Source organism: Sminthopsis crassicaudata, chromosome 4, assembly GCF_048593235.1.
Source record: "Sminthopsis crassicaudata isolate SCR6 chromosome 4, ASM4859323v1, whole genome shotgun sequence".
NCBI lineage: Eukaryota > Metazoa > Chordata > Mammalia > Dasyuromorphia > Dasyuridae > Sminthopsis > Sminthopsis crassicaudata.
In genome coordinates this window covers 339,171,137-339,187,513 of record NC_133620.1, presented here as the reverse complement: position 1 = coordinate 339,187,513, position 16,377 = coordinate 339,171,137, and the positions used below count along the sequence as shown (strand labels likewise).

General features: G+C 33.4%; 1 protein-coding gene across 13 annotated transcripts in view; it reads left to right on the top strand.

Annotated features, from left to right (window-relative positions):
• The window catches only part of TANC2 (tetratricopeptide repeat, ankyrin repeat and coiled-coil containing 2), a 567,085-nt gene that overhangs the window by 461,414 nt on the left and 89,294 nt on the right, over positions 1-16,377 (top strand). For all 13 annotated transcript variants that reach the window (XM_074260887.1, XM_074260888.1, XM_074260884.1 and 10 more), the window contains one exon: positions 3,688-3,821. In XM_074260887.1, coding sequence (XP_074116988.1) covers positions 3,688-3,821 — 134 coding nt within the window. The remainder of the gene's footprint in view (positions 1-3,687; positions 3,822-16,377) is intronic.

Here is a 16,377-nt window from a genome sequence, read left to right as displayed (position 1 = left end):
AGTGAGAATCAGCAAGGAGATCTGAATGAGCCTAAGGGAGAAATAGCCTAATATTTGTTCCCAAATCAGAAACTCACACAAACTGGGCTTCTGGGTGAAATCCAATGAGAACAATCTCATGACCCTCAGTATTCAGCATCTTTTTTCCAGTGCATTTCCTAAAACACTGAAGTGCTCTCATGGGATGAGTTAAAAGTTTTTTTCTTTGAGACATCACAAAACCACTTAGATTCACCCAGATTTTCTGTCAGAAATCTTGAGAAAGTTATCTATGGAGGAGAGTACATAGAAAACACTATTCAGAGTACTCTGGCCACAACTGTTTACTGTCCAAATTATAGTTTATATATATATATATATATATATATGTGTGTGTGTGTGTGTGTGTGTGTGTGTGTGTGTGTGTGTATATATATATATATATATATATATTTTTTTTTTTGGTCACATCAACAATGCAATTAAACCCACAGCTATAAAAAAGAATATGACCCTGAAATGATATAAAGCATCCTTTGGATATAGATTTTATGAAAACGAAATTAAATAGCCCCTTTTATTGTTAGCAGCAGTATTTTTTAATAAGATGGCATGTGTATAAAAACCATCTGAGTATTAGCAAAATAGGACTAATGTGAGGCTCAGATTGATTTGTTTTTGAATGATCTTCTAGCTAAGTAGTCTCAAAAACCCATGGGAGATTCTCCCCTTGGCCACTGGCATCAGTGATAGAAATGTGGTAATGAAATGGATGGAAATTCCCAAAATTGCCTACTGGGAGATCCCTGCTCACACCTCTGCCTCATCTACCATTCATCCTTCTGTCCTTGCCTCCTCCACTCTCCTCAATGCTCTTGTGGAAGATATGAATTAACTTAGGTACTGTGGCTGCTGGCTCTTTCCTTCCCCCATGGGCACATCACCTCAGCTGACACCCCCTCCCTGTCATTTCCCTGGGCCTGCTGAGAAGGCAGAAGGAGGGGTGAGAGAAATGAAAGGCTGCTACAGCAGACACTGGGCTGTCATCCTATTTCCCGCCTACACTTCTCCTTTACCTCCAGCACACCCTTCTTTGCACAAAGAATGCACACACATGCACATTTTGTGGGAAATGATGTTATATCTTACTCAGACATTAATGTATGGCTATAATATTTACATAAGTTTAAAAAGCCTGAACTATATATCTATTCCCTAACCTCAACAGCACACATACACACCCCATTAATAGTCCCATTGTATTCCTTAGCTTAACTTGACATTTATTAACAGCTGCCTGTGCCCTTTGTAGGAGAATAAAGGAGGTGGATTAGGGATGCAGCTGCTGAGGGAACAACCCCTACACTCTCCCACTCTCATCTCAGCAGTTTGGTATGCCATTTTCCCTGCTTCCCACCTGCTGACTTCCTACTGCATCTTCTATGTTCTCATTGTTCTTTTCCAGCCTAATTGGACACAAGCTCCCTAGGCAGAGGGGAAGCAGTCTCTATGATTTAAGAGCAAGAAGGGTTAAAGTACCACAATACACACTTTTTAGGGGATTTGAGGGTAAAAAGGAAAAGACAGAAGAGTTGAAGCAATGTCTGTCAGTCAGTGAACTCACCTCAATGTCCACCTTATAGAATGGCATCATAATTTGTCACCAATAATAATAACTTACATATGTAAGTAACACTATCTATATTAGTCTTATGATAAAGGGAGTAAAATTATGATTGAATCCATTTTATAAATTAGTAACCATCTCAACTTATGACTTGTCCGTCACTTATCTCATATTTGGGCAAGTGTCAGTCAGGAGACCAACAGGTCTTCTGATTTTAAGTGCTCTCTCCACCATGTCAGATGTATTCTCAGAATCTTCAATCTTTCTCCTCTGTTTTCCAAAGTCTTTAGAAATATTGCTTAGGGGGTCAGCCACTTACTTACCCGTCTGGTAATAAGCACTAACTAAAGGTTTGCTGAATTGAATTGAACCTCAAGAGGAAGGGAACAGAAAAGACAAATGAGAAGTAGACAGCTCTTATACCCTTGTTCTGCCTTCATTTCTATAGTGCTGGCAGCCAAAAGACAGTTATATGTATATGTTGGCATCCATTTTTGAGATGTACATATTTATGTACAGTATGATATGAATCTCATGTGATAAGTAAAATTATTACATTCATTGTCTTGTATAATAAAACTTAATAGCTTTTTACATCTTTAAGAACTTTTAATCGTTTTGCTATAGTCAATTGTTTTATTCAATTTGGCATTGAGTCCATAAGATTTTGAATTATTTTCAAACTCTTAATGAAATCACATTTTTATTATATTGGATATTAGGTATATTTTTGACAAATAGCCTTTTTTCGCATATCTGACTATGGTTATAGTCCTTGGATTTTCAATGTGACTTAAATCAAATGAGTTGTTATGGTATTGAAGCATATTTATTTATATATCTCATTAATAAAATTCTTAACTTATATTGACATGTATGGCATTGACACAAGATCATATTGTATATGACCACATTGTACTGTTAATATCTTTCTCTATTTGAGAGTTCCTAAAATTCTAACAATTTTCTTTCATAATATGTCAATATATTTATTAAAATTCTAAGCCTACTGAAAGTAAAATATCCTTAAAACTTTTGTGAGTGATGCTTTTTTACTCTGGTAAAGATGCCCAGATCTGATATAATCACTTATACTTCTTTTGAAAATGGTTTTGGTATTGGGATTGAAGGAAAAAGTGAGTTTCAGCAACAAACATAATATTTTTCCTTCTTTAGTCACTGACTCTACTAATTATTTTACCTCTGACAACCATTTTTTTCTTCCTAACAATGATTAGCAGTTATTTTTACTTTATTTGTCTTATTGTTCTTCTAATTTGAAGAAGACTTGTTTTCACTTTAAAGGAATCAGTAATAATCCATCCATGTTCTACTTTTTTTCTGAAGAGCTCAACTTATTTTCTGAAGATTTATTGGCTATTTCATATCAATAATTTGTTGGTTCTTAATTTTCTTTTAATTTTCAAATGATCTTTCTTTTATGCTTTGGTATAATTGATCCTATTGTATTTTGGCCTGGAATGATTCTTGAAAAATCTGACTTCCTCATACTAACAGAGACTTCAATATCTGTAACAGTTATTGAAGTGTGTTCTTTTTAAGCTACAACTTTTATACATATTTTCTTGGAGAAATATGGATTCTTTAAAGCCACAGAATTAAAAATACAACAGAAGAAAACAGTGAAACAGATATAAAATATGAAATCCAGCCCTCAACTTCAAGCTAAAGGTGGCAAAACCAATTGTCTGGCTTCACATGATCAAAATCAGATGTTCTCAGTGTCAGTTATTTTGGTGTCAGTACAGTCACATTCATTGTAGGTAATATATATATATATATAAAACACCCATTAGGGAGCAGAAAACTTAAAGGCAGATTCCACCTCTGCCTCTTACTGCTTGTGTGAAATAATTTGGTTAAATCATTTCATTATCTCTGGACAATAGTTTCCTCATCTATAACCTGTAGTCCTCACATGAGGACCATAGATGAGTCCCAAGGTTCCTTCAAGCTCTCAACCATGAGTCCTGGGAAGCATGGTAGCAGTTGTTAAACCCATTTCAAAATCTTCAGACCTCAGTTCTTTCTGACATTAACTTCTCATTGCTTTAATACAGATGTAGATGCCAATCGAGAGCTGCCACTTACTCAGCCACCTTCTGCCCATTCTTCTATCACTAGTGGAAGCTGCCCAGGAACTCCAGAAATGCGCAGACGACAAGAAGAAGCTATGAGGAGACTTGCCTCACAGGTATAGTAAGATTTCACTAACATCAAGCTTCTTATAATATTAGGAGCAGAAAATAGCTAGTTCCTGACAAGTAAGATCTTATAGAGCTCTGTCAAGATGATGAGGAAAAAGTTTTCTCTAAAACTCATCACCTTTGTTATTCCTAGAAAATGATTTCTAATCCTTAAAATACTCCCTGGATGAGTTTCCCTAGCATTGAAGAAAGGAAATTATATAGGTGAAATCTTCTAGGTTTCTAAGTTTTATAGAGAAGTTAAATACAAAATTCATTCTGAATTATGTGGTCAGCATTGTTCTAGAATGTAGAATGCTAGAGTTGTTAATCATCTTATCCAGTTAGGTAAAATGACTTGCCCAAAAGGTAATTAGCAATAGATCCAAGACTAGAAACCAAATTATGACTCCCACTTCAGTGTTTATTCTGCTATACCATTTCAAAGATCCCATGTCTGGCCAAAAAAAAAAAATTTCTTGTCAATATGAAGTCTATGAGTAATATAGTGGGATGGAAAGTTGAACTTTACTGTGTTTTGTATGTGGTTGATTTTTCAATTACTCTTCATGAAATCCCCAAACACCAAATAAATAGTTAATATAACCTACATATAGACTATATTAAGATGATTAAACATTTTTAATCTGGAATTAGACTGAAAGGCTAGAAAAATCTTACCACTTAAGGATATATAACACTTAAGTTGAAGAACAAAGAAATATACGAGCTAGTATGTATTTGGGAATGAAGGAAATGAAAAGAAGGAAAAAAAAAAAAAAAACTCTCTGGATCACTTGTCCTTCCCAAAGAAGCACCTGTTTTTATATTTTGTCTTCTCAAAAAAGTATCCAAAATTGTTAGTATTTGTTATTCCCTTATTATGATTGTCCATTAAGTTCAATAAGGCAACATAGAAGTTCCAAATAAACTAAATTATTAACCACTTCAAAAACCAAATTCAGTCACTTGGCAAAATCACTTAGATTTACAGTCTGGTAATAATAACATAACAGGGAACTAGGCTCTCTTCATGATAAGCTTCAAGGATAATCTCAAATTGAATGAACTGAAATTTCACACAACCACATAATCTTGTATCTTTCTAGGAGTAGGTGGTTTTCAGGTTCCATTTACTTTATGTAAAAGGATGAATGACACCTGGACTCTCCAGCTTTATCACATTAAAAAACAACTCATCACATTATAAACCTACATATCCACTGTGACCAAATCATTCATAAATAAAATTTTGAAACACTTATTACTGAAATTTCCCACACAGTTATTATAATAGTCTTGTTTATCCAGCCTCTTCCTAGGTTCATCTAGGTATTTAAGTATGTGATCCATAGAGTCCAAGAAAACAAATTATACAGTGTGGTATCTTTCCACTAATATATTTCACATCTCTCTAATCGTTTACCTGGATAGAAAGGGCCCAGATATCTCTCAGAATTATCTGAATCTTCATATGCTATTATATGTTCAACAAATTTTTAAAAAGTAGGCCTGTGCTCAACATTAGTTAGTGAGTTGTACATTTGTGACTATCAGTACCTATTTAAAGGCTAATGACTTTTCAGTTGAGTATTAGCATTTTTCATAATAACCAAGTAAATTAAACTTTGTGATTTATTAAAAGGAACCATGTCCCAGAGAAGTAATAACAAAACAAACCTTACTCTTTTCAGTAGAGAGATGGGGTGCTACTACTCTTTTCCCTGTGGTATGGTGGAATGGGCTATATGCTCTTAGGCACAATTCTATATTGGTTGGATTTGCTTAAATATTTTTCTTTATAAAAAGGAAGCAAATATGGTAGAAAAACTAAATGCAACAAAACAACTTTTAAAAATAATTAAACTGTTCAATAATGGAAAGTCACATATACATATGTGTATACATATAAATATATATATACACACAGTCATATATGTGTGTGTACATATATGTATACACACAGTTATACTGTGTGTGCATGTGTATGCATATGTACATGCATATATTTATATACATACACACATTATATACACACACATACACACATACATTCAAACTTTTATTAACTATCATATAGCAAAAGTCTTTCCTAGAGTTATCAGTCAGGATATATGAGAGTATATATTATAATTATTTCAGAGCCACAGCCAGCTGTGTAGTATTAAGTCAACAGGAAAACATTAAAAGTGCATTCTTTAAACAGAGTATTTTTTTAGTTTAGTTACATTTTGGATGAGTTAAGTATTAAAAACATACTTTAAAAGTTGTCTTTTAAATTTTAAACTTTAAACTTCTTGGAAACAAGCATTGGGTAGTTCAGTGGCCAAAAATGAAACAGTATAATAGACTTGTCACTTATTATGCTACTTGGTTTTTATCAGAGCCTACAAATTATTTCATATATCAAATATATTTTCCTGGTTCTCAGAGAGTCAGATTAGATATGCTTCATAGAAACATGGTTAAAGTTTAAATTATTTATTTTTCTTTATTAAAATATAACTGTCAAAATAGTAGAGCAACATAGCAGCCTTAAGGATTGTTCAGCCTTTCCTAGACTGATGAATTGAAGGATTAAAAGCAAAAATGTTGCTTTTTAATGCATTGTAGTCAAATGATCCCATAGGCAAAATTACCTCTAGGATAGGAAAAATTCCTAAGAATGTCTGCCTTGTTGCCTGAAGTAAAAATATTTTGTTAGCTTTAGGAATTTGACAAGTAATTCTTCCCTTTTGAAGAACTGTTATGCTGGAAGTCAAAATTAACCCAGTGCTACTCCTCAGCTTGGTGACTAACCAATTAGAATAGGGATGTGCCTGTTATGGAAATTAATGGGCTAAATGAGCACTCAAATCATTTATACTCTAGACACCTGCCAGTTCAATATTCTAGTCAGTTTTTTTTTTTAATAACTGAAACTTCCAATATATTTTTATTTTGTTTTGTTTTGCTGAGGCAATTGGGGTTAAGTGACTTGCCTAGGGTCACACTGCTAGGAAGTCTTAAATATCTGAAGCCAGATTTGAACTCAGGTTCTCCTGACTTGCAGGGTTGGTTCTGTGCCACCTAGGTGCCCCATTTCAGCATGTTTTTAAAGGAGTAATCAGTTATTGTTATAATATTTACAAAAAAGTGGTCCCTGACTCAGTTCTTAGATGGGAAAACTAATACATCAAAAATAAGCTGATTAGAAAAATAAGCTAATTTAGAGAATTACCATTGAAACAAAAACAAAAAAAAGCAAGCTCTTTTTCCAGGGAATATTATATAAGTACAAGAGTGGATGTTATCATTCTCAGGAAATTAGTTCTTCTCCACCTCAGTATCGTGGTTTCCAAATTTGTCACTGCTACTAAGGGACCTGTCATTTAAAGAATTAGATTGCAGTTATTCTGGTTGTTGAGCATACATTGAGAATTGGGCAATAAATTAAGCTATAATGCAGTGTGAAATGTGATTTGTGGTTTAGAGTCCACTGTTGAAATTATTTGCCTTTCTAGAAAAACTAAAATCAGAAATAGAAAATCAATAATGGATAAGTATCAGGCATGCTTATACAATCACATTTTTAAAATGTCTGTACAAACTTCTTTATTTCTAAAACTGCCAGCCCTGAATTTTATTTAAGGAATATGGTATGATGAAAGTAGCCTGGAAAGAGCTATGTGATGATTATTAAGATCATCATATCGTAATTCAAATTCTGGCTCATCCATATGCCTATTGAGTAACTTGAACAAATTATTTGACTTCTTTAATCCTCATCTGAAAAAAATGAGGATAGTAATATTTGTCACCCTGCTTCATGAGCTGTTTATAAAGACCAAATTACAAAAAATATATTTACAAAAATCCTTTAACTATAAAATACTATAGAGCTTGTATGTATAAGCTATGTTAGCAATAATATTGATATTCTGCTACAGAGGGCATTTAATGTGAAAAACAATATAGGTTTTTTATGTAACTATGCTTTTAACTGACTATTTGATCTTCAAAAAATTGCTGAGCCTCCTTGGGCTTTCCTTGTCTATAGAATAGAGATAATCATGTTTTTAATTTATCTTGCACCCAGGGAAATTGTGAAAGTTATGAAATTAACATAATTCTTTTTTTCATTCCCCAAGTTATACTTTATTTATATAGATGATGTATTTGCATATATTTGTATAATTTTTCCTAGTTACATGTAAAATTTTTTTTACATTTGTTTTTAAAACTTTGAATTCCAGATTTTCTCCCTTCCTCCCTCCCCATCTCACCCCTCTTTGAGAAGACACATGTGAAATTATGCAAAACATTCCTATAAAAAGATCTAGATTCTCCCCTTCACCCCCAAGAAAAATAAAGTTTGAAAAAAAGTATGTTTCAGTCTGTATTTAGATGCAATCAGTTCTTTCTCTGGATATGGAAGCATTTTTTATCCTAAGTTCTTCAGAGTAGCCTTGGATCATTGTATTGCTGAGAATAGCAGTCATTCACAGCTGATCATCTCACAACATTGCTGTTACTTTATACACAGTACATTTCATTTTGTTTGAGTTCATGGAGGACTTTCCAGATTTTTCTGAGAGCATCCTACTCATCATTTCCCAGAGAACAAAACACTTACCACAGATCCTTCAGCCATTCTGCCATTGATGGGTATCCCCTCAATTTCCAATTCTTTGCCCTGAGAAAAGAGCTATTATAAATATTTTTGCTTTTTTTTTTTTAATATCTCTGTGGGGATACATGCTTAGTAGTGGTATTGTTGGGTCAAAGGATATGCATGTTTTTATAGTCCTTTGGACAGAGAGCATATCTTTTGATCATTTACCATTTGGTGAATGATGTTGTTTGTTTGTTTTAAATAAATTTGACTCAGTTCCTTATACATTTGAGAAATGAGGCCTTCATTATAGAAAATTACTTCAAAATTCTTTACCCAATTACTATTACAAATGGAATTTCTTGCCCATTTATTCTATTCTCTCTCTCCTTTTATCCTATCCCTTCTCAAAAGTCTTTTGCTTCTGACCACTCTTTCCTTCAATATGTCCTCTCTTCTATTAGTGTCCTCCTTTTCTGCATGGTAAGATAGATTTCTTTGCCCACATTGAGTGTATATATTATACTACTTTCAGCCAGCTCTGATGAGAGTAAGGTTCACTCATTCCCTTTCCGCCTTTTCTCTTCCCCTCCACTATACAATCTTTTTCTTGCTCCTTTTGTGTCAGATAATTTATACTGTTCCACCTCTCTCTTGCCCTTTTTCCTAGTACATCTCTTTCATTCCTTAATTTAATTTTTTTTAGATATTATCACAACAATTATATTCACCACTGTGCCCTCTGTCTATATATTCTACTAACTGGCATAATAATGAGAAAGTTCTTATAAGTTACAAGTATCATACTACCATGTAGGAATATAAGCAGATTAACCTATATTAAGTCCTTTATGATTTTCCTTTCCTGATACCCCTTATGCTTTTCCAGAATCCTCTATTTGAAAGTCAAAAGCTCTGGTCTTTTCTTCATGGAAGTTTCTCTGTTTTGTTGAATGTCTATCTTTTCTCCTCAAGAATTCTATTTAGTTTTGCTGGTAGGTGATGCTTAGTTGTAATCCTAGCTCCATTGCTCTCCAAAAAAATCATATTCCAAGCTCTCTGATCCTTTAATGTAGAAACTAAACCTTGTTTTATCCTTCTGTCTGTGGCTCTACTATACTTGAATTGTTTCTTTCTGGATGCTTGCAATGGATTTAGCATATGATTTTCTGAAACTTTTTTTTAAGTAGATATAAGTTAACAGAAAGCTATGATACTCTCCTTAAATTCAAATTATATGATTCACAATTGAATGTTTGAGATTCTTCATATTTCATTTATGTTTCTATAAAAGAATAGATGTAAAATTGTATACACCATTAGAATCATTGTATAAAAGCATTCATAGCTTCTGTTCAGCGTCAAACCACCTTCAAGGGTATGTCCTTTTTGGCCTTAGCCAGCACCTTATTTTGACTTCTGGTTCAAGGTGCTACTGACATATAAAATTCTACCTAAATAACTGACACTAAATAATGGATCAAGCCATCATTATTATTATTATTAAGTCAATTAAACATTTATTAAACAAATTTATATGCTTCCAGAATAAAGGCCAGTTTGGCTGGACTATAAAATATGGGATGGGTAGTAATGTCCAATGATAATAGAGAGATAGGTAGGTCTAAGTTATGAATAACTTTAAAAGGTTGGTTTTTGTCTTTGTTTCTGTTTTTTAAGTTTTTCTTTGATCCCAGCTCAAAAAGTGCTTATGTAAATAGAAGGGGTAGGTTCATTTGTTGGGTTTTTGTTTGGTTTTTGAGGGGTAATGGATAACATAAGGAGTTTCAGGTGTTTCTTGAATATCCAGTTTGAAATGTACAGGTTCTCTGAAGCTGCAGTTTGTGGATAGAGACAGAGTTGAATACATAGTTCTAGAAATCATCTGAATAGAGATGGTAGTTAAACTGATAGGAGCTGATGAGTTCACCAGAGTATAGAGTATAGAGAAAGAAAAGATATGGATTGAGGATTTTGGGGGGAACTACCACAGTTAAGGGACTTAATAGGGATAATACAGCCAAAAAGTGAGACTGAGAAGGAGAAATCAGGCAAGTAAAGGGGAAACCAGGAGAAAGTAATGGGTGAATGAATCATTCATAATAGCAAATGCAGCAGATAGGTGGGAAAAAATGAAGACTCAGAAAAGATCATGATTTTTTTTTTAATTTAGGTTTTTAATCTATATATGTATACACATTCATTTTTTATATATTTCCATATTAGTCATGTTGGGAGAGAAAAATCGGAACAAAAGAGAAAATTCACAAAAAAGAACAAAAACAGGAGGAAAAAAAAAGATTAAAAATAGTATGCTTTGATCTGCGTTCAGTCTCCATAGTTCCCTGTCTGGACACAGATGGCATTTTCCCTCCAAAATATATTGGAATTGCCTTGGAGAAATCATCAAAATTTTAAGTTAAGAGATAAATACCTTTGGAGAAAGCAGTTTCAGTTCAGTGATAAATCAGAAACAACATTGTAAAGAGCTGAAAAGTAGATGAGAAGAAATAAAATCGAGATATGAACTATGTAGGCAGCTTTTCCTGAGAAAAGGTTGAGAAAAAGAAAACAAATAATAGAATAATAGTTTGTAGGATGATAGGTTCTAATGATTTTTTTTAAGGATGGAGGAATCTTGGATTTGTTTGGAAGCAGTAGGGAATGAACCAGTTGATATAAAGAGTTTGAAGATGAGAGAGAGAAATGAGTTGACATTAGCAGGGTGAAAATAGGATAGGCTGGAAGATAATGTCAAGGAATCCAGTTTTGAAATGAAGAGGAAGCCCACATCTAATAACTTTAGTTATTTCAGTAAAATAAGAGATGAAGTCCATACCTAAAAGAAAGAAGGATAGGGAAATATAAGAGGTTTTTTTGTTTTGTTTTGTTTTTGTTTTTGTTTTTTAGGAGAAAACAGGTTTAGAGATAAGCATTTGTGGTGATAAAAAATTACTTTTTGTCTGTAAAATAAAACTCCCCATTTGGGAAGACTCCTTTCCTAATTGGACATTTTTGTATTAAGTATGGTTTAGTTTAAATCCTTTTTGCTTGCACATTGAGCTATCTTTCAGGTATAATTGCTTATAAAGACTCATCACATGTTTGTATGCTAGAAGTTCAACAATTTTCTTATAGCTTTTGCAAAGCATACCCCTCCCTTCCTCTGTCAAGTTCCCCCCACCTCCAACTTTTAAGGTAGCAATAACTTGCATCAAAGCTTTACTCAAGATGTTTATTAGTTTCCAAACCGAGTGGATTGACTATCCTGAAATAAACACAACTTCCCAATGTCACTGACTGTTTAACATATTTAACTTAATATGAGAGCTAACCCATAATAAGAATACCTCTCTCTAAGGCTGTTGTATTACCCTAGTGATCTATATTAGTTTGGAAAAGACTCTCCTCGAGCTAGTCTTTTATTCACTGGCCTTTTTAGCAGTTATGAAAGGCCATCTATAACTTCAGTTTTGTGCCCCTTGACATACATGTATGATACTTTTAATAGAAATAAATGAAGATCAAAATGATCGTTAGTTTGTGGGAATGATAATGAATTGTTTTGGAGATGATGAGTGACATTCCTATAGTGCAAACAGCTTGAAGTGCCTAATAGTTAGACTTCAATGACTAGACAATTAAATCTATAGAAGTGTGTGAAAAAGCCCAGCACTGAGCTTCAGGGAACTCTCCACGTATAATAAGTATAGTTGCTGGACTACTGGTCTCCTTTGTTGATTTATTGTCAATGAAAGAATATTGATGTGAAATAGATAAAGAAGTTGTTCTAAGCAGTACTTGTCAAGAATATGTAGGGTTTGCTGATGCAGGTAGTATCTGGTCTCTTTTGCAATCTTTTTGTGGATACTGACATATCAGTTAAACTTTTAAAGGAAATGATCATCCACATTAATGACTTTTCTTTGTTCCATTTCCCATTTTTCATTATCATTAATTTGTTTGAATATGTTGGTGAAATTATACATGATATCTTCTCATATTTTTGGCATGCCTTTCCCTTTTGTTTGGCATTGATTTTTATCTCTGTTCTGGCAAATTAATGATCTGAATACACACAGTCAACTAATTAAAAAAATGACTCCCACATGAGTAACCAGTCATTTATTTACTCTTTTCAAATTATCTATATAAACATATCACTAACATGAGAGTTGATTGTTCTTTATTTCTATAACTGCATAGCAACTATCTTTGGGATAAAGATACTTTGATTCACTAAAATTTGTCTTCTATGTTATCTGGGCCTAATCAGTGGTCAGAGTACTTCTAAATATCAGAATCTACAGAGTAAAGAATGGAAAATAAGGGATTTTGGATAGTAATCATTTGTAATCTATCATGAGTCTCCAGACTTGACTTGGTCTCAATTTGAAAAGAGAATTTAGTTATAGGAAAACAATAAAGCAAATGGAGAAGACAAGGAAGAGTGGAATAAAGGACAAAAATGGGACAGATGAAGCTTCAGTAACTTCTCATTTCAAACTAACTTCTAAAGTTAATTTGAAGAATGTTCCAAACATTAATCACTATGCAATTTAAATTTTGATGTCTAAATATATTTCTACAAGGCCAGAACTGTTTGATTTTTTTGTAAGATTGAACTTCACCCTTACCTAAGTTCATTCTTTGGATCATAAATTTACTCCCTATAATAGCTAGTGGGGATCTTGCCTATGGCAATTAGAAGCCTAGGGTATACTAATGCAAACAAGCCAGCTCTGTACTGACATGAATAAATAATGTGCTTTTCATTTAAAGCTTGATCCTATTGGTCCATCAGTATTGGACTAGTTCCTTCAGCTGAGTCTTACAACATTTTTTTTAATTGTTATTTTTATTTTTATTTTATTTATTTATCTATTTGGTCTTTCCCCTTAGATAAGGTTGTTGCAATAACTTTTTGTTTATAGGGCAAAAAGTTTTCTTCCTTTTGCAGACTAGCCCACTCATTTCTTCACCATATAAAAGACACCTTAATTTCACTTTGAGTTTAAATAAATAATCTTGAAATGGTATGATAAACCGTAGTCTACAGTTTTCTGGATTTTTACATTTTTTTAAGCTCCCACCAGAAGGGATAGTTATTATTAATATAATGTTTTCTAATATAACTTAATGAACTCCTAAGAGGGAAAAAATAACTCAGTATAAGGAACGATAGCATGGTAGAGTAGTTAGTATTGGACTGGGAGTCAAGAAGGCCTGCATTTAAATCCCACTTCTAACACTTACTTTCACAGTGACCTCTTAAGCTAATCATTTAACCCCTGAACTACAAGCAATTCTCTAAGAGTATAATGCATAGCCAGACTATGATCTGAATTGATGAAGTTCCCACACCTACAAAGTTACATCTTTATTCAACATGGGGAGAGCATCAGTAAAATGGAATTTTAAAAGTCATGTTAGTAATGAGAAGGCCCAAAGTGTATGTAGCACAGAGTTGAAGGGGAGGGAGGCTCATGTAGGGAAGTAGTTAACTATTTGTTTTGCGGGATTTGTACAAATCTGAACAAATTTAAAAAGGTTCTGGTAACAATGACTAAGAGTGATGATGCTTAGAGTAACTCCCTCACTGTGCACAGCATGAGCCAATATCTATCACTAAGCACTGCTACAAGGAAAACCTAAAGAAAATAAATATTCCTGAGCTAGCTTTCTTATTCTTTATCATCTAGGGAGAAAATTATAGATAGTGGCAGTAGGAAATTTTATAGAACTGCTACAAGATGGTTTTGACAAATTGTGCATACATATATAGCTATTTCTAAAATATCTTGTAAACAACCTATTCTCTAGCCAAGAAACGGTCTCTCAGAAATAAGTTAAATTATTTTCCTGCCCAAATTCCTTCAAAGGAATTGTTAGGTTTTAAAATTTATTACAGTTTTTAGTATAGGCCCATGTTGCCAGAAAGTTGCCAGAAAACAGCAGCTCAAAGAAATAGGGGCACATGAAGGAGTTACAGCTTTTACTATAGCTTAGACCTTTGTTAGTTGAGACCCCTTTAGATCAGGAATTCTGATGTCTTCTAGCATAATCAGTGAAAGAATGACTCTCTTCTCACGTTTTAGATTATTTACTTACTAACTGATAGCTTGCTACATTCTGTAGTGGGTGATCTAAATTGATTTGTTCAGCAATTCTAAGCCTCAACATGTGGAACCAGTTGAAGTAAAATATGCATGAAAAGTTCAGAAGTTTGCTGTTTGCCTTTTTTTTTTTTTTTTTAAGGGGAAGAACTCTGTCTATGAGAAGATAAATACTTTGGCTGCTGAATAGTTTACATGAAATTTCTTGAAATGCTTAGAAAAGATTCTCAAGCAGTTATCAGTTTGTCTAAAGAAAAGAATAAGGCTGCTGTTTAAAAATAAAAAATCTATTATATTTCTGATTAAGATGGTGATGTTCAAGTAATAGAAAAGCCCAAATTATTCACAGGAACCCCAACAGATATCAGAAAGAATTCTCAAAGGTCACTAATCAAGAAACCAAGAAAAAAGCAAAGCTCAACTCCTCCATCCAGTTCAGAATTGCCTAGAAAGATGTCCAATAGCCAGCAGAGGATGGTTATAGAAGTGATATACCAAGAAAGTTAATATAAAGCTCACAGCAAAGGAAAAGAGTCTATCAAGGAAGCCGTGATTCTGGAATTGGCCTGAATCACCTGTTGAATAGAGCCAGCCACATCCATCAGAATTGATCATCCCATTATCTTCTTGTTGCTGTATAAATTGTTCTCTTGGTTCTGCTCACTTCACTTAGCATCAGTTCATGCAAGTCTTTCCAGGCCTTTCTGAAATCATCCTGTTTGTTGATCATTTCTTATAGAACAATAATATTCAGTTATATTCAGTAATTCTCCAATTGAGCATTCACTCATTTTCCATTTCCTTGCCACCACACAAAAAGCTACTACAAACATTTTTTATACATGTGGGTTCTTTCCTCTCATTTTTGATCTCTTTGGACTACAGAGCCAGTAGTGACACTACTAGAACAAAGAGTATGCAAAGTTTGATAGCCCTTTGGACCTAGTTCCAAATTGCTTTCCAGAATGGCTGGATCAGTTCACAACTCCACCAGCAATTAACCAGTATTCTTTTTTTTTTTTTCCCCAAATATATTTTATTTAAAGAAACAGAATAAGAAAACAGAAAAACAGAAAAGAATACAAAACGAAATGAAATAACACAAAAACTATCATTGTCATGTGCCCAGCAGAAAACAAAAGGGAGAATTCAAAATATATAACAACAAATACCAGTTAAAAAAATATATATTATATATATATATGTGTGTGTGTATATATATATATATATATATATATATATATATATATATGTCTCTCTATATATATTAGTAGAAGAAATTATATTCATGAGTGTCCATCTTTTCTTTACTTCAATTTAAATTTCATTCTTTTGTTCTCTGCTTTTTTACTTTATTTTCCCCCCTTTCATACTCACCCCAACCCCCAAATAGGCTAGTCATCAAGAAAGGATATGTTTATGTATATAGATACATACATACACATACATAGACATACATACCTCAACCCCCCCCCCCTCCATACACACACATCTTTCTTATCCTTGCTGACCCTTTCTTTAATTCTGCTTCTAGCTTGCCTTCCTATTATTTAACCTCTCCCCACCCATGGATCCCTCCCTTGTATTCTTCCCTCACCCTTTGTTTCCCAGTCCGTTTATGCCTCCCCCTTTATTTCTTTATAGATTTTGGAGAGTGCTATACCCTTCATAGCGTATATGTAGTGTTGCCTATTTAACCCATTCCTGATGTGAATTTTTAAATACTACGAGTCCTCCCTCTTCTAGTCTATTCTTCCTCTGCACCTCATTTGTATAATTACTATTTTTATCTTAACTCTGCCCTGTCTTTCTTTTTCGTTGTCATATTGTTGATGCCAATTTTAAATATATGCT